The sequence below is a fragment of the Lepidochelys olivacea genome (genome assembly GCF_965140295.1).
Source record: "Lepidochelys olivacea isolate rLepOli2 genome assembly, chromosome: 3".
NCBI lineage: Eukaryota > Metazoa > Chordata > Testudines > Cheloniidae > Lepidochelys > Lepidochelys olivacea.
Window position 1 is genome coordinate 146,406,687 of NC_140413.1, and position 25,641 is coordinate 146,432,327.

Below are 25,641 nucleotides of genomic sequence, written 5' to 3' on the forward strand. Positions count from 1 at the left end.
TTTAAATTAAATTTAAAAACCCTGATTTTAATTTATAAGGACCGGGGTCACACTCAGAGGCTTGCTGTGTGAAAGGGGTCACCAACACAAAAAGACTGAGAACCACTGGAATAGAGGAAGAATGAAGGAGTGAACAGGACAGAGGAGAAAGTCAAAAGTGCAGAAGAGCTGCTGAGTGAAGCACACATGGAACCTATTCAGGGAGCACAAAGCAAAGCCAAATGTACAGTGGTTGAAACCAGCATAGTCATGAGACTTCCACTACAGTTGTTCCAGTTCCTGTTGGAGCTGTGCTGTCAGGTGGGAAGAAGACAGCAGAGACCCCTGCCTCAACAGTTAGCCTTCTCCTACAACAGATATCCCAGGAATTACAGAATTAGGAATATGCACTGCCTCTCTACTTCTCTCATCAGATAATCCCTCCCATTCAAAGAGACAATTCTATATAAATTAGAATCGAGTGTCCTGTCACTTCTAATTCCCTTCCCATAGGTTCTTCCACCAAAGGGGATTAAATGGACCAGTGAATTATCTTGGACCATAACTAAAACTTCTTATGTAGTTTATATGCCACATTTAAGTTTAATTATAAATTGGAGATTTTATATTCCAGATTTTGTACATATCGGCAAAATATGCACACAGCCAACATTGGTAGACTAAGTAGGGCTCAGTTTTATACCTTATGCCATAAGATTGTGAAATCAAAAACACAATAACTTCAAAAGTTAAGGTCTCCAAAACAACATGAAATCAGTCATGCAGCAAATGGTATTCTTTTAACAAAATAAAACCATAAAGGCAGGAATCAGAATAACTGCATACTTTGCACATACATAGCTCCCTATATCTAAAGATCGCAAACTACTTTATAAAAACATTAAATAACCAAAAGGGGCAAAATGAGTTTGAATCAATTTTTCTCATTTTATAGTCACGCGTCACTGTTCTAAAGAATATTTCTCTCCTCTGTTGCTGTGTGAAAGACCCCCACAAAAACTGTGGAAGCTCACCGACTGAAATCCGGATCCGGCAAACATTTACATATGTGCTTAAGTTTTGCACTAAAGTCAATGAGACAATGTGTGTGTAAATATTTGCAGGATCAGGACCAACAGCAAAATTGACTATACATGCAAAGTGTCATCAAATGCACAAAGTAAACAAACAGAAAAAACTGAGGAAAAAAATAATCTCTTCCAGTTATAGTAATTTTAGGGGTAACCCACTATTCTCACAATTAAGTAATTCTGACCAAAAACGATTTTTAAATTGGCTATCTCCTTTAACTCTCACAACACTCCTTTGAAGTAGGGGTTCAATATCATTCCCATTTTAAGAATGAAGAAATTGAGGCACAGGGTTTGAGGGACTTAACCAACCTCACACAACAAGTCAGTGGTATCCAGGAATAATAAACTCAGATCCCAGCTTCCATTCCTGTGCTTTCACAGATTTCTGGCCTAATTTACAGAACAGGGGCGCATTCATTAATCCCTGAGAAAAATAGATTTATTAGGTTCAATCTGGAATGGAATCAAAGTGCTCTTTTCAAATTTCTAATTCTGCCAGAGAAATGGCCATTATGGTTGCCAAAATACAAATGTTCACCCTAATATTTAGATTTCAAGGATCAGTGGCAATTGATTTTTTGGAACTTTTGCCAGTTACTAAATTATAATAAATAGGTAGAGGAGATACAGAAATAATTTTGAAGGGGTAAATAAATTGGTGTCTGCAGTACATTCTCACACACACAAAGTTCCTTCACAAGTCATTTAAAACTACAAACTGTTCTGAAAACTGACACTGGCATATTGACAGAAAAATATACAGTTTCCTAAACATATAAAGAAGGACTCACATTAGCCTGATACTGCTCCAGTATCACATGACCTGGAAACTCTGGCTCAGGAACTGATGCAAATTTCTTGATAATGTCTTCAAGTGCCTGGAGACCAGCCATCCGCAGCTGGTTGCTGTGATCAGTTGCAGCCATGAATGCCATACGGATGAGGTCGGAGAGATGGAGCACTAAAAGATCATCTGAAAATAAAAATAATGAAGTCATCAACTAAGTTAAAGATATCCAACTGATGTCCATATCAACACACCTTAGAACTCTGAGACACTTGTAACTATTCACAAATTTCTAACAGGGAGAGTATGTTACAATATGCAAATTTCGCCCAATCTTGAAAAAAAAATTAGTTGCGTATGTTGAAAAAAATTTAATTGAATATACTTTTTTTTATTATTAATATAAATGATCACTTCAGATTTCTGAAATGCCTGTTGTGAAAAACTAAGTGTTATGAATTTGAATCAAAGTAAAAGGAAAGGTCATGAGAAAAAATTGCTCTGAATGTTAAAATACTTTATATCCGCTTTGAGAACATTTTGCAAAAACAGATTTAATGACTTGTTCCTCATGTTGACAGAAAACCTTGAATGCAATTGCTGTTACAGTCCTATGCCTACAGTGACCCCTGCTGATAAAGGAAGATCTGATCAATTCTAAAACTCAGGTACTGTAGCCAGCCACTGAGTATTGCAGGTAATATTAATATTTATTTGGGTGCAAATGGGGTTATGTCCTCACTTCTTTGGGACGAACAGCTGGATCCAGACCCTGGGTGAAAGAAAAATGTGTGACGACAGCAAGGGGTAGAGGAAAATAATCCAGAAATCAGTAACATTTCTGTGGAAACTTTCTTCATTTGTTTCTCTTAACATCCTAATCTTAGGTTTTAATGCCAGATATTGTAAGTAATAATTTTTTAAAAATGAATTTCCTTAATTTATTAAAATGTGATAATGAAAAGGACTAATAAAAATCAACAGAAAAGTAGTAAACCCTACAGATGTTATTTTCAAGTCTCTAGATTTTAAAAGAGTTTGTAACTGGTTATGCGAGAACATCTGTGAAGAATATAATGTGGGGAAACAGCACACGACTACTGAAATATGGCTGACTCTCTCATGTTTACCATATAATTATGAAATAAATCAACTGGAATATAAATACTGTACTTACATTTATAGAGCATAGTACACAGAGCAGTATAAACAACTCATTGGCTGTATGCAATTTTAGTTTGTACTGACTTTGCTAGTGTATTTTATGTAGCCTGTTGTAAAACTAGGCAAATATCTAGATGAGTTGATGTACCCCCTGGAAGACTTCTGCGTTCATGTGCCCGTGGTTGAAAACACTGTGTTAGAGTGTAATGAGAATTATTTATTGAGGTGTGGGGGTCTGTCAGGGAAACTGGTCAATGTGATATGTGGTGATGAAGACATGCTAAAGGAGTATACCTTAACTGGACATTTCTCTGCTTTTAATAGTTTGCATGGATAGCTGCTCCCCTTACTCAGGCTTACCTGTTCTTTAACAAAGTTTTCTTTTTGTGGGTATCTTATACCCTTAATATATCTCTTTACAGCTAAGTTTAAACAAAAACACATGCAAATGCTTTAATTACTTTTAGGGTTTCTGAGTTTGGCTGAACGGGCCATGGCCAGATCAAAGTGAGCCTTATTCGCATTCTCACACAGCATGATAATTCGACACAGGCAATCGGCAGCAAATACACGAGTGGCCCAGCGAGGAGCCACAGAAGGCTTCGATTTATCCTCTTCACCCAGAGTAGTAAACATTGTGTCATCATCCATCTCATCTTTCTTCTCCGATTCTTCATCCTTTCCTCCTCCCAAAGGAGCTGCAGTGCTCATGTCTACATCAGAGACACAAAGTCATAAAATTTAGCAATTCCACTGTTAGTAGTAATTTTCAGAAACAATTTACAATGTGAAGTTGTCAACTCTTACAATCCATTCAAAATTAAAATGGAGACTAACTTTTCTATAGGAATTATGGCATTTGAAAATGGAGAAGGGCACAGTAAAGGAATATTAGTAAGTAAAGATGTTTTTTCCCTTCAGCATACTAAAAGTATCCTTCATCTTTTTGAAAGATAAGAAAATGACATTCCTAAAACTCTAGCTCTCTGAAGGTATCTATTACAAAAAATCCCCACTTCCGGGTCCTGTAGCTTAGAAATTTAAACTGTTAAACTGTCAATGCAGAGGATACGGCTGTTACCCATGCTTGAACTCTCATTCCCTTGTAGTAAAAGATAAAATGCATATTAAATGAAAACAAAATGAAAGGCCAATATTGTAGGAAAGGCAAGTGGGCAATTTATTCTAGCACCACACACAAACATGTTTGAGAACAAGCATTACAGGTACTGAAAATAATTTTATTTTCTCCAAATTTGACTACTGTAATAGATTCCCAGTTCAGGATATGAACAAAATGTCAGGGATCTCAACAAAAAGACTATTAGCTAGAAACTGATATGGAAAACCTCAGTATCATTTTGATGCTCTGAGAACTGGACAAGGGATTGATTACACGAAAGCTACCACAGCAACAAGAAGAAACTTATCAGAGGGATAAGCTATCTCAACTGAAAAAAGAAAAGGAGTACTTGTGGCACCTTAGAGACTAACAAATTTATTTGAGCATAAGCTTTCGTGAGCTACAGCTCACTTCATCGAAAGCTTATGCTCAAATAAATTTATTAGTCTCTAAGGTGCTGTGACGAAGTGGGACTGTTCTTAATGTTTCCTCTGAATAGTGTGGGGGTGCCTCAGTTTCCTCTAGGCAGTTCTTAAGTATCTAGGGGGTGGAATAAGGGTGTATGATCATTGCAGAGCCCTAGAGGGCAGGTGTGTGCAGGGGTCTGGACACAGAGGATGGCCGACACCCTGTTTCCTGTCAACTGATGGCCTGGGCCCTTCCCCCCTGCAAGGTGAGAGCTGAAGGGTTGGAGAACAAAGGAATCAGGTGACCACCTGGCCCGGGAAAGGAACAAAGCCCAGAGGAGGAGGGGCTGGAGGGGGTTTTCAGTTTGGGGCTGGCTGGGACATGGAGTGAAGTGCAGACGTGGTTGTCTGGCTCACTGCCCCCCAAAATGGACCCAGCTGAGGGGTCCCGTTCTCTGCACCTGCAAGCTCTGTTTTAGACCATGTTCCTGTCGTCTAATAAACCTTCTGTTTTACTGGCTGGCTGAGAGTCACGTCTGACTGCGGAGTTGGGGTGCAGGACCCTCTGGCTTCCCCAGGAGCCCCACCTGAGTGGACTCGCTGGGGGGAAGCGCACAGAGGGGCAGAGGATGCTGAATGCTCCGAGGTCAGACCCAGGAAGGTGGAAGCTGTGTGAGCTGTGTGTCCTGAAGACAGGCTGCTCACAGAAAGGCGACTACCCCAGAGTCCTGACTGGCTTCATGGGGAGCAGTTCCAGAGCATCGCCCAGGGACTCCGTGACAGGTGCCACAAGTACTCCTTTTCTTTTTGTGAATACAGACTAACACGGCTGCTACTCTGAAACCTATCTCAACTGAGTCACCCCATTCCTAAAAAATAATACACTTAGGCTGCAGAAGAGTTGTGGCATTTTAGGGTGAAAAAGGTTGTGCAACCTTTGCAAAAGCATGCCAGAAAACACATGTGGCTGACCTGAAAATTGGCTTTGCACGTGCCAATACATCTCAGATCAAAGACATCCCAAAATAAATTTGAAGTTACTGGCTTACTGAAGAGCAGCAGTGAGAAATGCATTTAAACATGGTTCTCCAGGAAACTATTTGGCCTACTGTACAAGTGTCAATTAAAAGAAAAAGCTGAATGCATATTTTACGGATTTTAGAATCTACTCAAAATAAAATGAAAGAGGACCTTTTAACATCAAATATTAAATAAAGTGCCACTACATTAGGGATGTGGGAGTGGGGAAAATGTTAGAAGGATAACTAATTTGTAAGTAGAAAGCCGATAACACCTTTGGAAGGGCTCTCGTTTGAATCCATAGCTCCACATTGTATTTATATAAAATAGTGCATGGGAGAAGAGTAGAGAGACTGATTCACACCTGCTTTGCAAGGTGAAGTCAGGAATAAAATCGTCCAGAAAGGAATTTTGAGTGAACGAGTAGAACAAAAGGAGGTTTAATCAATGGTGTAAACACCACGGTAATAACTCTCAGCACCTCATAATGGGAAATTTTAGATGCACGTAACACTTCCTTCTGCATAAACCGGAAGGCTAATGGCTGAACAGAAACTTGTGTGCATTCAGCATGTTAGTGGAAAGTTAAAACAGTAGTCATATGGACTTTGTACGATAAAGTCTATAGTCCAGACTGAGGGCATGTCTATGCCAGACACATAAATCGACCTATGTTAGGTGTACTTAAAACCAGGTGGTTCATGCCCACACTACCTTCCTTCTGTCGGAGGTGCACATCCTCACCAGGAGCACTTCCACCAACTTAAGAGGAACAGAGTTGGGGGCTGAGAGCCTGAGCTCTCAGCTCCACATGCATCTCCCTGCTGGGAGCTTGGAGGCTGCCCCGTTTCTCCTGGATCCCCACCAGGAGCCCAGGAGCTACCAGGACTCCAGGTGTGGAGCTCCCAGTTGGGAGCCCAGCTGTGGTAGGCAGCGGAGAGCCCAGAGGGGCAGCCAGGCTCCTGGTGGTGGGGAGCGGAGAGTTGGGGGGGCAGCTAGGCTTCCAGCAGCGGGGAGTGGGGAGCAGAGGGCGGGGGGGCAGGAGCCGGGCTCCTGGCGGCTGGGAGCTAGGAGCCTCCAAGCAGTACCAGGGCTCCCCGCAAGAATCAGGGATCTGGGAATCTCTGGGTAGCAGCCCAGCAGGCAGTGGAAAGCCCAGGCAGCAGCTGGGCTGGGAGCCAAGAGGCAACCAGGGTCTGAGAGGGGCAGGCACAGCCTGACTGGGAGCAGGGAACCTGGGGGACAGCCAGACTTTAGCTGGAGCCCCCTACCTGCTCCGGTGACAACCTGGCTTTCTTGTCAATTTCACAGCTCCAGCATGCCAATGGCATTTTGGGATGTATAAGTAGGGGCACTGCCAGCAGATCGAGGGACGTGATCATTCCTCTCTATTCAACATTGGTGAGGCCTTCATCTGGAGTACTGTGTCCAGTTTTGGGCCCCACACTACAAGAAGGATGCGGAAAAATTGGAAAACGTCCAACGGAGGGCAACAAAAATGATTAGGAGACTGGAACACATGACTTATGAGGAGAGGCTGAGGGAACTGGAATTGTTTAGTCTGCGGAAGAGAAGAATGAGGGGGGATTTGACAGCTGCTTTCAACTACCTGAAAGGGGGTTCAAAAGAGGATGGATCTAGACTGTTCTCAGTGGTAGCAGATGACAGAACAAGGAGTAATGGTCTCAAGTTGCAGTGGGGGAGGTTTAGGTTGGATATTAGGAAAAACTTTTTCACTAGGAGGGTGGTGAAACACTGGAATGGGTTACCTAGGGAGGTGGTAGAATCTCCTTCCTTAGAAGTTTTTAAGGTCAGGCTTAAAGCCCGGGCTGGGATGATTTAGTTGAGGATTGGTCCTGCTTTGAGCAGGGGGTTGGACTAGATGGCCTCCTGAGGTCCCTTCCAACCCTGATATTCTATGATTCCTTAGTATTGACATTTTCTGTAACAATATCTAGGCACAGATTTTATAGCCAGCCAGATCTCATTTGGTTTGTCCCAATATATTTCAGGAAACAGTCATATCTATCTGAAAATGGCACTTTATGACTGCACTTGGAACACCCCTTAAAGCCTCTAGATTGCTTCTATGATAACCTGAACAATAAGGAAGAAAAAGAATAAAAATTTAATACAGTGAAACAGATCCTTCAGCTGATGTAAATCAGCAAAGCCCATGTATCCCAGCTGAGAATCCAACCCAGTATTATAAAATCAAAAATCAAACTAGGACTCCATGAGGTGCCAAGCTCATTCAGTCTCACAAAGTAATTCTTAAACATAAATAAAATAAATAAGATTACTAATCACTAAAAGCACACAAATTAAATTAAAAAACAAAACAAAACATGTTTCCTAACACAAATTGTGAAGTGATGTAGGTGAATGTAGTATGGGGCAGAAAGAGCAAAGCTGGAGAACTCCTTTGCTATCAGCAGTAAAGGAAGAAACTGAGGTTATATGGCCAAAGTAGCCATTACACTCTTTAGGAGAAGCATTTTAATAGTTCAGCATTATAAGATGCAGGAATCGTTACCAGTCAACTGCTAAATGCAAAGGCCAAGAAAGTGTGTTAACTACTGTAATGCTCACCCTTTAAGAACTACCTATATATACACAAAAAGAAAAGGAGTACTTGTGGCACCTTAGAGACTAACCAATTTATTTGAGCATAAGCTTTCGTGAGCTACAGCTCACTTCATCGGATGCATACTGTGGAAAGTGTGGAAGATCTTATTATATACACACAAAGCATGAAAAAATACCTCCTCCCACCCCACTCTCCTGCTGGTAATAGCTTATCTAAAGTGATCACTCTCCTTACAATGTGTATGATAATCAAGTTGGGCCATTTCCAGCACAAATCCAGGTTTTCTCACCCCCCCACACACACACACAAAAACTCACTCTTCTGCTGGTAATAGCTTATCTAAAGTGACCACTCTCCTTACAATGTGTATGATAATCAAGGTGGGCCATTAGGAGAGTGGGGTGGAAGGAGGTATTTTTTCATGCTTTGTGTGTATATAATAAGATCTTCTAATCTTTCCACAGTATACATCCGATGAAGTGAGCTGTAGCTAACGAAAGCTTATGCTCAAATAAATTGGTTAGTCTCTAAGGTGCCACAAGTACTCCTTTTCTTTTTGCGAATACAGACTAACACGGCTGTTACTCTGAAACCTATATATACACAGTACCAGATTTACTTTAAAATGTGTATGTCTGTACATAGACTATTCAAAACTGATCATGCTATTTGCCATTTTCTCTTTCTGAACAAGCTAAAATATTACAATCCAAGAAACAGGTGACAAAACTGAGCATGGATTCCTATCCCACGACAACATAAAGAGCTCCAAATGAATGTTATCAAAAATAAATTAATTCTAAAGATATGTCGTCTTATTATATGAATGTTGTCAAACACTTACCACTGGAGGCTGCTAGGACATCCTTACATAGCATTAGCCAGTGTGAAAGTTTTTCCACTGCCAGGGATGAAAGCATATGTCCCAAGGTATCATGAATATCAGAACACAGCTTTCGATCAGTCTCCCGATCTAACATTCCAAAAAGAACCCCCTCGAGGCCAGTCTCTGTTATATTAACTCCTTGATGCCGACAATGAATATCCCGCCGAGAACCAACTCCTGGTGCAAAAGGGTTAATATCTGTAAAATGAGAGACTAGTTTTTCAATAAGAAACTGAATCTTATTTGTGCCTTGAAATGAGGGCAATAGCAGCATTAGAAAGGGACATTCTGCATTCACTCTTAGTTGCTCAGATCACAAACACAAAGACATTACTACAATTTGTTGTCAATAAACTCTAACATAGTTTAATATATTAAACTTTTTAGAAGTTAAATTCTATGAGATACTGAGCATTTTCCATGAAATGATAAACACTGTCAATTGCCATTAAAGTAAATGGGAGTTGAGAGCACTCAACACCTTGCAGGACATGCTCAGCATCTACCCGCATTGGATCCTGAAGAATCTCTTCTGAGTTAAGTCTTAATTGTGTCCCACAATACTAGAATGCACATGAGTCTGTGGTACAGTGGAAAAATTGTTTGTCTGATAATCCGTTGAAAGAAGGCAGATAATGTTTTTCAATGTTTTTAAAAATTTAAAAGTATATAACAACCAGCAGACAATTATATACTTACTATGGAAGGCTTCTGGATATTGTACTTTTTCCTAACCATTCAAACAGGCGAGTAGGAATCATAACTCATTTGAGCAACAGGATAAAATTATATATGTAAAAATTGGGGCAACTGGGAAACCCGACTGGCTACTAAGGATGTTGCTAACAGAACAAAACTGAATATCCTACTCACAGTATATAGAATCATTATGCCCTGTGACAGGGTCTATCAGGTTTTTTCTGCTCCCTGCTACAAGCATTGGTGCCCTAATAGCCCCTATTTACCGAAAACCCACACAGACCAGGCTACCAACAAGACTTCATCCTCCAGAGGCCTAAAAGAGCAAGGAGGAGACACTAACCAATCAGGTGCTAGCACGTCAGTTAAAAAGGCTTGCCTGTGCTTCTCAGGGGTAGCGGCAGGATGAGAGAGGGCCAGAGAAGTGCTAACCCAGAACCCGAAGGCCAGGTCAGGGTCTTGTCCTCAAGCACTACAATTAAGAGCTTGCCTTTGGAGTTGTGTTTGTTTGTTTAAAGGCGCAGACGGACAGATTCTGAGGTTATTTTTATTCAGCTGTTTTAGACTGACCTTAAGTTTATAGCACAGGCCACTTGGCTCTGAGCAGGTGGCAGTAATCTGTGGACTAAGGCAGGGAGCACCTGCAATGCCATTCTTGGCCCCGTGAGAAGCCCCGCCCCCTTCGTGCTATGCCCATTTTCAAAACCAGCAAAATTAAGGGAGAAGAACAATCAGTAAGAGAGAGGAACTATTTATTGGGGGGAAATTCCATTTCTAATTTGTTCTTCATATTTAAGAGGCCAGGGCTACTGTCTTTACTTTTAGCTGGAAATATGGAAATGGCAAGAAACTTCAAAGGAGGTTGGGTTTTGTTTTTGTCTTAAAAAACTCACACACTATATTAGAAAAGGTAACACTTACTGATGCCACTATTCTCTTTGTCACCAGCATTTTTCGCTAAGCTCATGGCGTATTCACACACTTCTGCTGCTTCCCTCTGTGCAAGTTGCCGCAAACATGCCACTGCAGCCCGACGGAGCAATAAGTGAGAACTGCACAAGTGAACCTGCAATCACAGAGCCATTGTAAACTGGTAAATTGCTGTGTCTTTATTTAACTGAATCAAAACTGTTAGTGATTAATAACAGCCTCTCACTCAGCTAAATCAAGTATAGGTCATGTAAACAGTTACAAAGTAGTGTTGCACTTGCACAGAAAGTCAGAATGCAAGAAGCCATTCGGCTGAAAACATTAATTAAAATGGAGAAGTCTCTTAACTTACTGAAGGGCGTGCAGCTAACTAAACCTAAACACGATCACATCCTTTGGAAACGAACCTCTGCCTATCAGACACACGTAAGAGAACTACCTGTATCCGCTCACTGCATTTGCACACAGATCTTGACCATCTTTCTCCTGGAGAAGCAGCTTGTTTAATTTCTTTCTGAGCTTAATATAATGAAAGTAATTCTGTTCTATTCTTCTATGTTTCCATAAAGCAGCTATTCCCCCCTGCAGATTTCAAGATTCTAAAGAGTTTAATTAGAGGAAGTTTGAGTGTAGTGGTTCTAGGTGGGGTGTATTAGCATCCCAGCATGTTGCCCCATCTCCCAAATGGAAGCACAAGTGGGAAATTTAAAAAGCAAAATTGAGAAATCTTATTAATAAAGTTTATTATGCAAGATTTTAAAATGTGAAACACAAATTAAGCCTCAGACTGTAAAAGTGAAGCCAGTCAGGAACTCTGGAAAATCTCTTAGAGCTGAAATGGGAGAGAAGCTAAGACAAAGAGACGACACTTTCAAAAATGCTCAGCACTAGGCAACTGCAATTGTTCTCAGATGTTTATCTGGAAGACTGGGCACTTCATTTGGGTGCTGAAATGGGAGGGGACTGTGATAGAGCGTTGGGCAACAACAGCAGAGCCAGCCCTCTGGTCCTCGCAATTCTAATTAATTACTCCAGAGCAAACCTTAATTAAGAAGAGCTGTGCCTAATGGATGGGCTGAGGAGGACTAAGAGGCTATTTAGACCATTAGGCAGATGATACAAAAGGCATAGAAATGGAGGAAGCAGAAAGAGAGAGGAAGAGAATGCTCTCCCCCCTGCTTGCCTCAGGAGCTGAGGCTCCCTAGACTGTAGGGGTGAGGGTATACAACGTATATGGGTGGAGAAAACTAAAATGGTAAATAAACTGTACTGGGTGTTTTATCAGCAAAAAGGTCTCTGAGCTGTTTGTGGACCTGAGCAGAGGCAGGAGCAAGGCGGCCTGCCACAGGGAGCTCTTTGGCAAAATCTGGTCACTTACTTGGGATGGCCAAATGTGAGCTGTTGGGTGCTGAGCTCTTTGAAAAATCTGGCTAAAAGTGCACAAACAAGCACTTCTCACAACATATACACTTGAAAATAAAGTTTATATTTTCATAGCTGGTATAGCCATCTGGCTAAAGAGGGATAACATTGTGACTGGACCCACAGGGAATAAAATTTGACTCTAGACCAGTGTTTCTCAATCCGTGGGTTGGGACCCGAAACTGGCTTGTCAGAATGTTTCAAAGGGCCATGTGGCAGCTCCTGTGGCTCCTGTCCCACTGGGCTAACTTTCCCACTCCAGGCACGGCAACTTCTGGGGTCCCAGAGCCACTTAGGTTTGACCCAGCTGTTATGATGACGGGAGTCTGGGTAGGCCAAATTTGAGTGAGTGGCATTGCAACCCATGAGCCAACAACTCCACTCACACAAATTTGGTCCAGTCAGGGGTGCGGGAACAAAGCTGAGCGGTGCTGCAGGCCTGGAAGTTGCAATGCCTGGGGCGAAGGGGCAAGCCCAGCCAGCCCCACAGCACAGGAGCTGCAGGAGCCACCACTGTGGGGTTAGTGCCAGACAGGACCCAACCAAAACCACCCAAGGGCCTCCACCCCCAGACTATTTACTGGTCGTAACAGGCCATAAACATTTACAAATGGGTGCTGAGCCCAAAAAGGTTGAGAACCACTGCTCTAGTCCAGTTTACATCATGCTTTAGCATTGGTTACTAGGATCCTGTATTCTGCCAGTGACAGAAATTACAATTTTCAATAAAATGGCCACCAGCAATCGTTGAATCACTCATGACAACTGTCATTAAAACCTTCTATGTTCAAATCTAAACCATAGTTTATACCACATGTCAGTAAGTACTTCTCAACATGAGAGCTTTCAGATTTCTGTGCTAAGTAACATTTGCTTCTAATATGCTTTGAATCACCTCGAGTACAAGTAAATATTTTTCTTCCAAAAGAATTTTGCAAGCTCCCAACTTTTCTTGAGAGGAAGTAGCTGTACAGGGAACTGTATGTTTTTCAAGGGAGGAGATAAAAAGTGCTCTTTTAGAAACTCTAATCTTGAGTTACCTCGGGGGACATATTTTTTAATAAGTTGAATACACATTTGTTTTCCCTGTATTAGCTTGCTATGAGGGCGGAAATTGCTTTCCCAAATGAAAGGTCATAGAGTGTACAAAATATTTAACACTAGGCCTTTATTTCGTTCATGAATGTCTGAAGGTTTCAATCTTGAAAAACAGACTTTAAGGGATCCTCTAAGTATCATCCTGAAGTTGTTTCAATAGAACTACAACAGAGAACTTTAGGATTTAAATTACTGGAAAAAGATTATTCCCTGCTTTTAGTTAAAAAAAAAAAAAAAAGATGATGATGAAGTATAGAGGCAGAAAGGAATCTGAAAAGCATATGGAAGAGATTGGTTTAAGTTTGATACATGGTGTTGGTTCCAAACAGAAGACAAAAGCTTGTCACTGATTTCTCTTTCATTTAATGGGGTAGGATTTTCAACCAGTCCTCTATTCAGCCACCATGTCCACATTTTACTTGTCCAAACAGCTGTGGGAGCATGTGCAAAGCCATTTGCAGGTAGGCTTATCATGGAGGGAACAAGATTTTGGAAGCAAAAGGGAGGAAAGGAAAATTAGGTAGCTGAGGGTTTATGATGGAGCAGGGAAAGGACAGCAGAATGGGATGGAAAAAGATTTCAATCAGCAACAATTACGCCTTGGGTTAACTTCTTTGTCTATAATATTCCTACTGGGAGATCTAGTCATAAAGGAACTGACAGAAATAATTATTTGTCACAGGATGTGGTACATATCAGCCTGTTATTCACACTTAACAGAAGGGCCCACCTCCATCTGTGCTGAGCAATACCTTTTCACTTGGAATTCTCTGCACTCTGACATATTACAGAGTATGGGTCATGCTGAATAAGAGTGCACCAGTTGTGCAAGACAAGGGGATATGTGCTATGGGGGGGAAACTCTAAGGAAAGATTGGACAGCAGATTACACAAACAGGGACAAAGTCCCAATTTCAGTATAAATAAGCCTGAGTCCTTTGGTCATTATCTGTGAAGAGTCTGGGACACAGGTGACCAGGGATGTCTTAAAGGGAGGGTCTCTCCCTTAAACTCAATTTTCTGAATGTCTGAGCATAAGTATACTTAACTCCAGTGTATTTTTTAAATTTTCATCTAATAAAAGTTGTATTTAAGATCAAATTTTGGATTTTACAGCCCTTGCATCACTTCCTGCCTTCAGGCAGGAAAGCTGGTGCTGTGTTTATTGAGACATGTGACAATACTCACCTGAGCAGCAATGGAGGAACATGGGGATGACAGCAAGACACAGACTCTGCCTAGGACTCTGATAGTAGGAGATACGCCACTTTCCCCACATACACTTCCTTTTTAAGTAGCCATAGGAGATAGGCATGTAAGATAAGGAATGAAAAAGAGGAGACCTTTGGGGGACCCTGAGACTTGTTATTGTGTATTCCTCTCCTTTCCAAGCTAAATAGTCCTAGGGCCTGATTCTCACTTAAACTAAGGCCACTTTACACCACTCTGGCAGAGTAAAGGGATTTAAAGTAAGCATAACTATAATCTAAGCCCACTTTAAGGCTCCTCTTCACACCCAGAGCAGTGTAAAGTGGCTTTAATGTAAATTAGAAACAGGTCCCTAGTCTTGGGTAAAATTTTCAAAAGTGCCTAAATGACTTAGGCGCCAAAGTCCCTTCATTGATTTTCAATGGGACTTCTGACTTGGGAGCCACTGAGTGCTTTTGAAAACTTTGCCCCTTAACACATATGTATACTCCCCCATAGGCTGCTAGCCATTTCTCTTTCCTTTCTGCAGGCTGTAATGCTGAAGTTTCCAGCATTAGAGATGTAGGACAGGACAGACACATTTTACACTCACACAAAGGCTGGGAACCAGACTGGAGAGGTTGACATGGCGGGGTGCAAACATGTGAAGCTGTTGAAGGCAGGATATGGCAGCTGCCTGAACAAGAGAGTCCGAGTGATCTTGTGTGATTGCACATCCCACCAAGCACGAAGAGCGGATTGTTGAAATAGTAGCTCCATTACCTAACAGAATAAAGAATTCTTAACAAAGCGACTTTTTTGTATAGCTGTTATACATTTTAACCTTTTAATCACAAAGCTTCAGAGATGTGAAATTTTTGTAAATTATATACAGCATCACTCTTCTAAATACTTATATTTGAAGTTAACAGCTGCATTACTTCAAAAGGATTCTGTATACAGGGTTAGAACTCACTTTCCATTTTAGCCCAATTTTGACACTTACCCCTTGAACGTTTCAAAGCAATCTGCTAGCCCAAAAAGTCCTTTAAACCTCAAATTTTGCACAACTGATCATTAGCCAGAAAAATTTTGCGGACATTGTTCAGTTAGTCAGTATTTCTGAGATATGGCACTTGTTAAAATGAACAAAGTTTCAGGTTTTGGAAATCTATTTAATTTAGTAGTCTTGGATAAGATTGCATGCATAGACCCATTTCTTAGAATATTAGATATACAATTTTAGAGTTATTTGCTATGGATTTAGTTTTAAACTCTGAATACTTATCACATTTTGGCAGGTTTCAGAGAAGCAGCCGTGTTAGTCTGTATTCGCAAAAAGAAAAGGAGGACTTGTGGCACCTAAATTGGTTAGTCTCTAAGGTGCCACTAGTACTCCTTTTCTTATCACATTTTGGAAGACTTTATATTTTTTTGCAGTTTTGGAGCAGTTTAATATATTAATATGCTAGAGGAGTTTCTTAGCTCCCTCAGTTGCATCACTTGGATTCAACAGGTTACAGACAACACAGAATATTTGATTTAAAGACTATGTTGTCTTGCATTTCAACAAGTACCATTCATCATCTTTACAGCACAGCTATAATTACAGCAAAATGTCGTCTCTATAAGAAAAAATTCCGAACAACCTATGTTTGTATATATCAATACTTTTAAAATATCTGGTAAAAATCAATAAGGAAATTCCTAGGCAAAAAAAGTTCAGATACAACTACAAGACCGTAGTTAATAAACGTATTCGAAAGGCAGGGAATTTATAACTGAGGTTTCACTAACAGCCTCACCTATGGCACTTTATCAAAGACCCATGTATATCCACCAAAATCTCCTATGCACCTTAAAGAAAAAACACCATACTTCATCTTTATTTCCAGTTTGGACCGCATACCCTCAGATAACACACTGAAAAATTTGTCAAGGTATAAAGATCTGAGAATACTGAGACTACCTCATTATTGGAGTTAGATAGTTTTGGCACCAATTCATATGGCCACCTGCAACATATATGGTAATTTCCTGCAATATCTTTGGGAGTTCTTACTATATTAAGTTTATGTATCATTGTGAGCCAGGGATTGTATGCAATTCCACGGAGAAGGTGGCCACAGTTCCTCCAGGAACTAAGGACAGTAGGGAGTGATTAGGCAAATTCACTCAGGTCTAACATCTCCAGAGAAGTACCACCACCTGGAGAGGCTCACATATACTAACTAGTTCAAACTGGATTCCCCAGAGACCAAAAGACAAAGAAAAGAGTTTTGGAAAAACAGCCTGAGTTTAAACTGTCTCAGGGCCTTCTATCTGATTTAGCTAAGAGACAGGACCTTCTGACCAAGGTGAGTCTGGGAGAAATCCCTGTAGAAGAGCTGGAAGGGCTGAAGTTGGGATGACCTTTGGTAAGCTTTTTAGCATGCATATAAGGGGGGGGTTATAGCTTTCATATGTTTTTTTCTGTAATCTTTCACCTTAAGAATAAATGTGCTTGCTTATAAAGACCTGCATGGTAACTTGTAACTGCTGGCGATTACAATTGTTCACAGCCTCCGGAGAGAACGCAAAGTGCAGATGCTGGACTGTTTAGGCAGTCTGGCTTCCTGGAGATATCACAGAGTGGGCAAGGAATTGTGTAGCCTTGAAAATCCCTTGTCAAGAGGGAGAGAGATGAAGGTCTTTACCCAGGAGAGCTGACAGTTGAGGAGCTAGGAGCCTACAGTGGGTGCCCTTGAGGGATCATGGAGGAGGAAATACAGGTGCAGTCGCCCTGAATTGTGTCACCATCAGTACACACGGTGCAGTTGCAGATAGACAAACCCTACACACCAATCACAAATGCTTCATTATCTGCCACCACGCAATACTTTAACAGCCAGCTGACATTAAGAAACAGCATCTATCCTATTTATAACCTTAACTTTATCTTAATGAAATTGCAGATTAAACTTACCTTGCAGCTCAGGGCCAACCGTAGTTATTATAGCCCCAAGACATCGGCCCAAACACTGATGTACTTCTGTATGCGATGGTGGAACTGTCAAGAGCAGGGTAAGAACTAGAGACAGAGTAGGCTCCACATATCCCCGGTACATTGGCCCACTAGAGTCCACTATCAAGGCAAGTGAATGGAGAGACCAAGTCTATAATAAATCAAAGAGATTTTTGGTTTTGAGTCATATAAGTTTGTTTAGTTTAGAGTTTTGACGATTTATTTATAGTCGCTATGGCTCTCACCACCCTTGTTTAAACATTTCTATTTTAACCCTCTGTTTTTAAGAACATCTTCGTCACCCCACAATCTGGAACATTCACTTCTGGGCTGAAATTTCCCAGGTTTGGTCTCTGCCTGCAGGTGAATTTTTGTTTGTTTGAATAAAAATGGCTACGCTGTTTGAGAATGAGAAGAAAAGGATGCATATATTTTTTCCACTATATAAAAAAGTTTGACACAATTTTGAAAGCCAAAACTGGGGCAGAAAGTTGAAATTAGACTCAGAAATGGTCCTCGAGAAGACGTGCCTGAACCAATGGAAACAGGTTTTCATTTGATAATGTTATGGCCAATTGAAATTCTCAGCTTGCATATACAGTGCATTTTGCACTGAGTTTTCTTTCTAAACTCTTAAAAGTGAAGCTAAGGAAGGCCACGCTGCTCACATGTAGTTAACCTATAGCTGCACTGGAGAAAGGTAGTGAAACTGGTCTCATTCACTGAACACCCTGTAAGATACACTATGAATGACGCCAGGTGCCCTTGTTTCACTTTCTTCAAAGCTTGTAGGGAACAAGTTTCAGGGCTGCTAATGTTCACAGGAAATGCACTCCTTCTCCTGTGGGCCGCAAAGTGTGCAGGACAGAGTGTTCCAGTGGCATTTACCAAAATAATTTTACATTATGATTTTCCCCCCTCACTCCAAAAAACGTGGGAAGTTCCATAAAAAGAAAAAGGACTATTGTAAGAGGAGGTTACAGTTGCACAGTTAAACATTTGAGTTAGCTGGCCACACTGCCTTTATTCTGCTCCTACAGTCTAGTTACATGATCACATAATCTTTCTCAACTACATAACACTATTTATTTTACAATGTTAGACACTAATGTTGCATCATGTAACATTTTTTTCATTCTTTCTACTGTTTCATTCTATTTATTGTAATGCTCCAGTATCTTTTTACTGATTTAGACGGAGGATTTTAAAGGTTCAAACGGAAGTGTTATGTGCCTAACTCCCATTTAAAGTTAATGGGGATTAGGCACCTAACTGCCATTTGTACCTTTGAAAATCGCCTCCTTTGATTTCTTATCTTTTTATACTGTAGTAAAAATTGATTAAATTTTATTTGTGAAATAATATGCAAGCCTTTGTTTAAAGACTACCATGATGCATTTACAGAACAGCAGAAATAATATTGCACATGCAACCTGAACTTTGTCAATATCTAACTTTTGAGAGCTTAACTATGGAAATTTGAGGGGTTTTTTTTTATTATATATATATATAGATATATGTATCACTCAACAAAGCAAATCAAAACTTCTATCAATCCTGTCTCCTCAGACAGAGGATTACCTCTACTCCATGTTCTCTAAAGTTAATAATTTAAGACGACACAGGTGTCTGTGGTTCCAGGCGACAAAGATAGCAGAGGATGGGGGCTCCAAGCTCAAAGTTCTGAGCCATTAAACTGCCTCTTTCTGTGGGTGAGACACACCTTCCTGCTGATTAGGCGTAATAGCCATAGCCACTTCAACTAATAATTTCTTTTGGAGTAATGGGGGAAAAGAATGAAAAAGTCTCCTGATATGTGGTGAGTTACACTATAACCTTTTGAAAATAATATTTATAGGCAAGTAATTTTTTTCATTCAACGTTTTTATTTATATCTTTCTCCAGAGGGTCTTTTACTATTTTATTTAACTGGCTTTCTAGAATTCACTGCCAAGGGATATCATGAATGCACCTACTTTCCTTTAAGATTCTACTTTAACTTACATTTGTTTTCCAAATTGTCTTATTATTTATTTTAATTAATTGTTCTACAGAATGGAATAACTTATTTACATCTTGAGATGACTCAACATAATTAGGCACTTCATAGAATCATAGAATATCAGGGTTGGAAGGGACCTCAGGAGGTCATCTAGTCCAACCCCCTGCTCAAAAGCAGAACCCATCCCCAATTAAATCATCCCAGCCAGGGCTTTGTCAAGCCTGACCTTAAAAACTTCTAAGGAAGGAGATTCTACCACCTCCCTAGGTAACGCATTCCAGTGTTTCACCACCCTCCTAGTGAAAAAGTTTTTCCTAATATCCAACCTAAACCTCCCCCACTGCAACTTGAGACCATTACTCCTTGTCCTGTCCTCTTCTACCACTGAGAATAGTCTAGAGCCATCCTCTCTGGAACCACCTCTCAGGTAGTTGAAAGCAGCTATCAAATCCCCCCTCATTCTTCTCTTCCGCAGACTAAACAATCCCAGTTCCCTCAGCCTCTCCTCATAAGTCAGGTGCCTAAAGTAACTGTTCAAAGTCAGGTTAGTTTGTTGTTAGGCCCACTGCACCATAAAGAAACTGTATTTAGGACAAAAAGATATCGCTCTCCCATTTAGACTTATACTCCTTGGGGCATGGACTGACAATTTTTTCTTCTGTACAGCATTTTCTTTGCTGTTGACAGTAATACATTAATCTTAAACCTTACTGAATGGTTTTAAAATGTCTTTTTGTTTTATACCTGGACTTCAGGTGAGGTCCCATCTTGTGCCAACGCCAACAGAATACTGACACTGGTTTTCAGATGCTGTCCAGAACCTATTCCACCCACATAACGATGGAGACAGCCAAGAGCCAACGAATGACCAGTTCTTGACACAACATCTCGAGCAGATTTTAACCTATCAAGATTAAAGCATAAATCAAAGTATTTGCTAGATTTGTGGTTGAGGCAAGGATTGTTCAAGTGTCAGAAAAATAAACAAACCTCAGCTTCCACCTGGACTATTTGTTAACTCAAAAAACCAAACAAACAAACAAAAAAAAAACAGCAGAGACTTTCTGGGAAGATATAAATGAAAAAGACAAAGGAAAATATTTAAAACTTTCTGATTATTAATTCCTCATATTCAGTTGCTTGTAAAGTTATTCTGACTTTACTATAATTCCTTTCTTCTCTTCTGGGAAGCATTTATTTCTGACATTTTAGATAAGGAATATTTTTGTAACTGACAGGACACATGATTCTCTTAAACTGTCTACTCTTTGCTTGATGTTGCAGACCACAGTACTCTGTTACCCAGAAAATGCTGTGCTAAGCTTAAACAATCAAGAATGAAAATGTGACGAGACATGGTGGAGGACTGAAGGGAATGCAGCTGAATCCTCTGATATATTGCCAGCTCACTTGTTATATCTTTTTAGAACCTACTGCTTCTCACTGCTATGAGTTTTATTATGAAGGTTTTTTTAAATAATCTTTTATTCAAAAGAAACAAGGAGGAAAGTAGCAAGACTTTGAATTACCAGATTACATAAGTACATGATAACTTTTCTTATTGATGCTTGGCAAGATTTGAGCCCCCCACATCTACTACAGCTATGACAACTGTAAATAATTAGGCTGCTAGCTACAACTGTTCTCCAGTAGTCATGGAAAATGGATACCTGTAAAGAAGAAAGTGAAGGGTAATTTCTCGTCTTTCTGCGTGTAAGATCTTAGCACTCCAGGTAGTATGCAAACATATAAATAATAAAAGGCCTCCAGTAAATAATACAAGAATTACTTAACAATATGGACAAATTGAAAAATCCACTTGATAAAATGGATCTTGGAGGAGAAATTATGGACAAAACCATAGCAGTGCTTGGAAAATCATGGATTCTCAAGGGAAGAAACAAAGTCTTACAAGCAAATTGTATTATAAAAACAAAGTTCAAATTCTGAATATTGAAAATCTTGAAAAATGCTTAACATACGAAAATAAGTATCCTTGAGATACTTAAACTATCTAGAAGATCTCTTGAGAATTGCTGAGGATAATAAATTTTACTCCTTTAAAAAAACTCTTACCTATAAACACTGAATGAGAGCATGTGTGAATCTAGGTGACAGCAGGAAGAATCTGAACTCTCCCTTACAGTTTCTGATACTGCTTAGTTTGCCGAGATCCAGGGGTATAACTCTAGGTAAATTTTGCCTTATTTATAATAGAAACAGAGTCTTGCCTTGAAATGACACCACTGAAGAAACAAATTATTTCACAAAAAGAATGTCCCCAGATGGTTTTTGGCCTATTTGAGTTAAGCTGATTCTTCCTTTATAAGAAAGAAAGATTTTATACTTAGAAGTTGCAATCTCTTTTGCATTGCTGCAAACAACCACAACAACCACAACAACAACAAAGACTTTTTATCTTTTTAGACATGGACAAGTTAATCCCATTCATAAAAGGGAAGATGAATTTAACATAACTGGATCATCAGAAGACCAATTTCCAGTTTAAAGGAAATACACTAGAGTATAGTTCACGTACTCATCTGAGGAAAAATTGGACACACTTATCTTCCTGAATCTTTAGTACAGACAGATCTTTGAAGGCCTAATTAGTTATGGGGAGTCCGATGGAGTACAGAAGCAAATCACTGTGGGCCAACAAAGAAGCCAAAACCTAGATGCTGAGAGGAGGTGTTGATGACATGCGGCTACCGATATGCATTGTTCTGGGTAACCCCACACTTTACACATACTTAGAGTCAGCCATGTTTATTTTATCTGAAGCAGTTTCTTCATCCTTAAATAGATCATCAAGAACTGTTCAACAATATTGTTCCGAAGACCAAATATTTCAATCAGTCATTGTTCACTCTTGGTAACAGCATATGAAACAACTCAGAATCTGTAAACCTGATTAGGCCTACCAACCCGAAGTGGTCAGGCATGAAGGAAATATACTTAAAACTATAACTGTATTTAGCAGAGACATTTTCTGAACATGTTTCAATTCTATGTTTTATTTCCTTTCTTGAGGCAAAGTGACAACAACTTACTTGTCAAAGCTGAACTGAGCCATTCTGGCGATGAAAGTTGCTTCTCCAACTACCTGAGCCATTCTGCCAAGTGCCTCTCCTGCTGCACATCTCAAAATGGGATTAGGATTGTCAAGAGCACCCATAACCAATGTCAGAGCAGATTTGCGGACTTCTTCTGGTCCTAATGTGCTTTTATTCTCAGCTAAACCCTATATGAACAAATGGGAAAAAATATTTGACCAAAAGGAATAAAAGTATGTTTTGACATCTGTTGCTGAAATCAAGTTTAAAACAGTTTAAACTGATATTTTCACAAGAAGATAATTCACTCATAAGACAGGCTACCTAATTTTTTAAGTGATGTCTTACAACAACTGAACATATCTTACATCTCACACCTTGAGAAAGGTGTTTAATTTCTACTTCTCTCCCTGTTTCTCAAGGGTTTTTTCTCTTTTTTTTTTAAAACAAGATTAAAATAATGTTACATGTTAATACAAATAAAGAAACAAAATGAAGACTACATGAACACCCAACTACCACCAAAACAATATTCTGCTTCTGCCCCAAAAAGCAAAGCAACTGGTTTCCTCCAAAACCAACAGCAATGGCATTGCATGGTTCTTTGCTAATTGTTTTCCATAAGCCAGTTCCAACAATACAACTTGATGGGTTGGCTCCTCCCATAGATCAGACAGGCAAGGCAACAACCAAAGAGACACTGCAGTTTTCACGCACTTAACTCCACCTCCTTCTATCACTCTCACTCCCCTGAGCCTCTCACCAGCACACCAAGTAGAGAACTTCAGAACTGTAAGCTGAATCATTGTAAAAAAACAACAGAACTTCAGCATATGATAAATCAGCTCTTTATGATAGTGACGGGTGGACATCTGGACTGTTGTCCATATATATATCATCTGGCATGCTGCTTTCTGAAAGAGTATCTGGTGGTCTAGGTTTTAGGGACTTGTAGATATAATGACTAAGGGAAGAAGAGAAAGGGAAAAGAACTCCAGAAGTAAGCCCTGTATCACAAAGTCATGCATTTGTGACCATACTGGAAGAAACCAGAAATTTTCCCTGCAACATTCAGGTAGTCAGACAGAGGAGAGTAACATTTTAATGGAGACTTTGCCCAACTGCTACTGCTGGCTGGAGATCACGTTAGCTTGTCCTAGTCTACCGAACGAGTGATTTAGGTTCAACAGCTAGCCATTGACTGCATAACTACAGTCTTGCAAATAGAAAAATCTGAACACTGCCTGGAAAAACTGTTAGAGCAAAATCCCTTGAAATGAGAAAAAAAAGAAAATTAAGTCTCCTGAGATAATTTTCTTCTGGTCTAAACTGACTTGCAACTGGTGAGGCCTGTTAGTCTCCAACAGCTGGCATTAAAGGGGACTAATAATCAATTTTGTCTTATCTGAAAGACACCACATTTCCAGTCAATGAACTTCTGGGGTCACTGTTAATGACCTGATGACACTGGCTTTCATCTTCGTGGAGTTCTGAGCAAATGCATCCAATGAAGTGAGCTGTAGCTCAGGAAAGCTTATGCTCAAATAAATGTGTTAGTCTCTAAGGTGCCACAAGTACTCCTTTTCTTTTTAGTATCAGGAGAGAGACAGAGAGTGTGCACAGTCAGAGGAACAACAATGGTATGATTTCCCATCCCTCTGGCAAATAGGTTCCTGGATGCTGAAGAGAATGAATTGATCTGATAGGCTGTGGCATCAAAATCAGTACACCACAATATAAAGTGTGTGTGGTAGGAGAGGAAATCTCAGCAGGAAAGGGCCAAAGTCAGCAAAGCAATTCTGTAGCTCACGAAAGCTTATGCTCAAATAAATTTGTTAGTCTCTAAGGTGCCACAAATACTCCTTTTCTTTCTGCAGATACAGACCAACACAGCTGCTACTCTGAAACAAAGCAATTCTGTTTCCCGTAGGGAAAAAGTTTCAGGTTTACTGGGAGTGGACTGTCTGTGAGAAGTAGAAAAATCTTTACTTTGAAGACTGTTTATCATCCAGTCTCTGCACCTGTGAAACATGCCCCCAGGGAATCCCTCTTTGGAGTACCCTGTACTCCCACTGCTGCAGTCAATTACTTTGAAGAACTGTGAAAACAAGTGCTCTGTGAGAGCCTGGGGCAGAATGTCAAGGCTTGCAGAGTGGCCATAAGAAACTGGATGCAACATGACCACTGCATTAAGTGTATTCATGACTCTTCTCATCCTAATACTCCATGTGAAGGAAGGAAATGATCTTCTCAGCAGAAAGGCAAAAATTAGTGAGTTACAATTAAAAGTATTAATCTAAGGCTCTGTCTATATTTTGAGCTGGGGTGTGATTCTCCTGCTCATGTGCACATACTTGCACTAACTCGATGAGAATCACACCCCAGCTTGAAGTGTAAACATAGCCTAAAAGGAAGATGAGGCTGAAGAAAAACCAAAGAGGGCCCACCAAAACAACCTGGCTGCCACAGTTGCTACTGACCTCCGTAAAGGAAGGATATAAACTGGGCAAGAGACACAAAAGGGCTGGAGCTAGCTGAATGGAAAGACTGAAAATGGAAGTCTCATTTGCTCGAATCCTACCTAATTCACAAGAAAGGGGAGTCAACCCATCAACCTGCATTGTTAATATTATATCAGTGTTACTGAATTAGAGTTAGCTTTACCTTTACCTATGACACGCAGGCAGGGGAGGCTTTTATTCTCTCCCCTCACCCCTGGATCAAACTCCGTCAGACTGGAAAGATGAAATTTTTAGGTGGTATGTCAGTGGGTTGCACTGCAACAGTCACTAAATTAAAGGACATTTTAGCTATATGAAGAAAATTTTGAAACTATTTTTCTTTTTCAAATCAAGGTAGCAGCAAAATCACATCTGAATACACTGGATGGGAGTGAAAATGCTGGATGACTGCAGCAGCCTGTTTGGTCCACAAGTATGATAAGGATAAGGAATGTATTATTACCACTCAGAAAAAGAATCAGGTTACTTTAGGAAAAACACCCTTCTCCCCAAATTAAAGGTGGGGAAACAAGATGTGATCATGTAGTTAAAGATTGTAGCATAACACACATGCACAAAGGAGCCCAATTAAGAATGTACAGGCAACTTTAATTCTGGCTTTTCCTAACTTTTGAGTGCTTGACTTTGCAACCTTAATAATGATCTTTTAATGTAGTTTTTGTGTTTAACA

At 40.1% G+C, this 25,641-nt stretch overlaps 1 protein-coding gene across 4 annotated transcripts in view; it reads right to left on the minus strand.

The window, feature by feature from the left end:
* The window catches only part of HEATR5B (HEAT repeat containing 5B), a 93,900-nt gene that overhangs the window by 27,779 nt on the left and 40,480 nt on the right, over positions 1 to 25,641 (minus strand). For 3 of the 4 annotated variants that reach the window (XM_084623749.1, XM_084623748.1, XM_084623750.1), the window contains exons 18-25: positions 22,447 to 22,637; positions 20,138 to 20,297; positions 17,353 to 17,542; positions 15,001 to 15,170; positions 10,671 to 10,815; positions 9,009 to 9,263; positions 3,486 to 3,737; positions 1,865 to 2,046 (exon numbers count right to left, since the gene is read on the minus strand). In XM_084623749.1, the coding sequence (XP_084479875.1) occupies positions 1,865 to 2,046; positions 3,486 to 3,737; positions 9,009 to 9,263; positions 10,671 to 10,815; positions 15,001 to 15,170; positions 17,353 to 17,542; positions 20,138 to 20,297; positions 22,447 to 22,637 (1,545 nt within the window). The remainder of the gene's footprint in view (positions 1 to 1,864; positions 2,047 to 3,485; positions 3,738 to 9,008; positions 9,264 to 10,670; positions 10,816 to 15,000; positions 15,171 to 17,352; positions 17,543 to 20,137; positions 20,298 to 22,446; positions 22,638 to 25,641) is intronic. The other variant, XM_084623751.1, reaches the window with a different exon arrangement.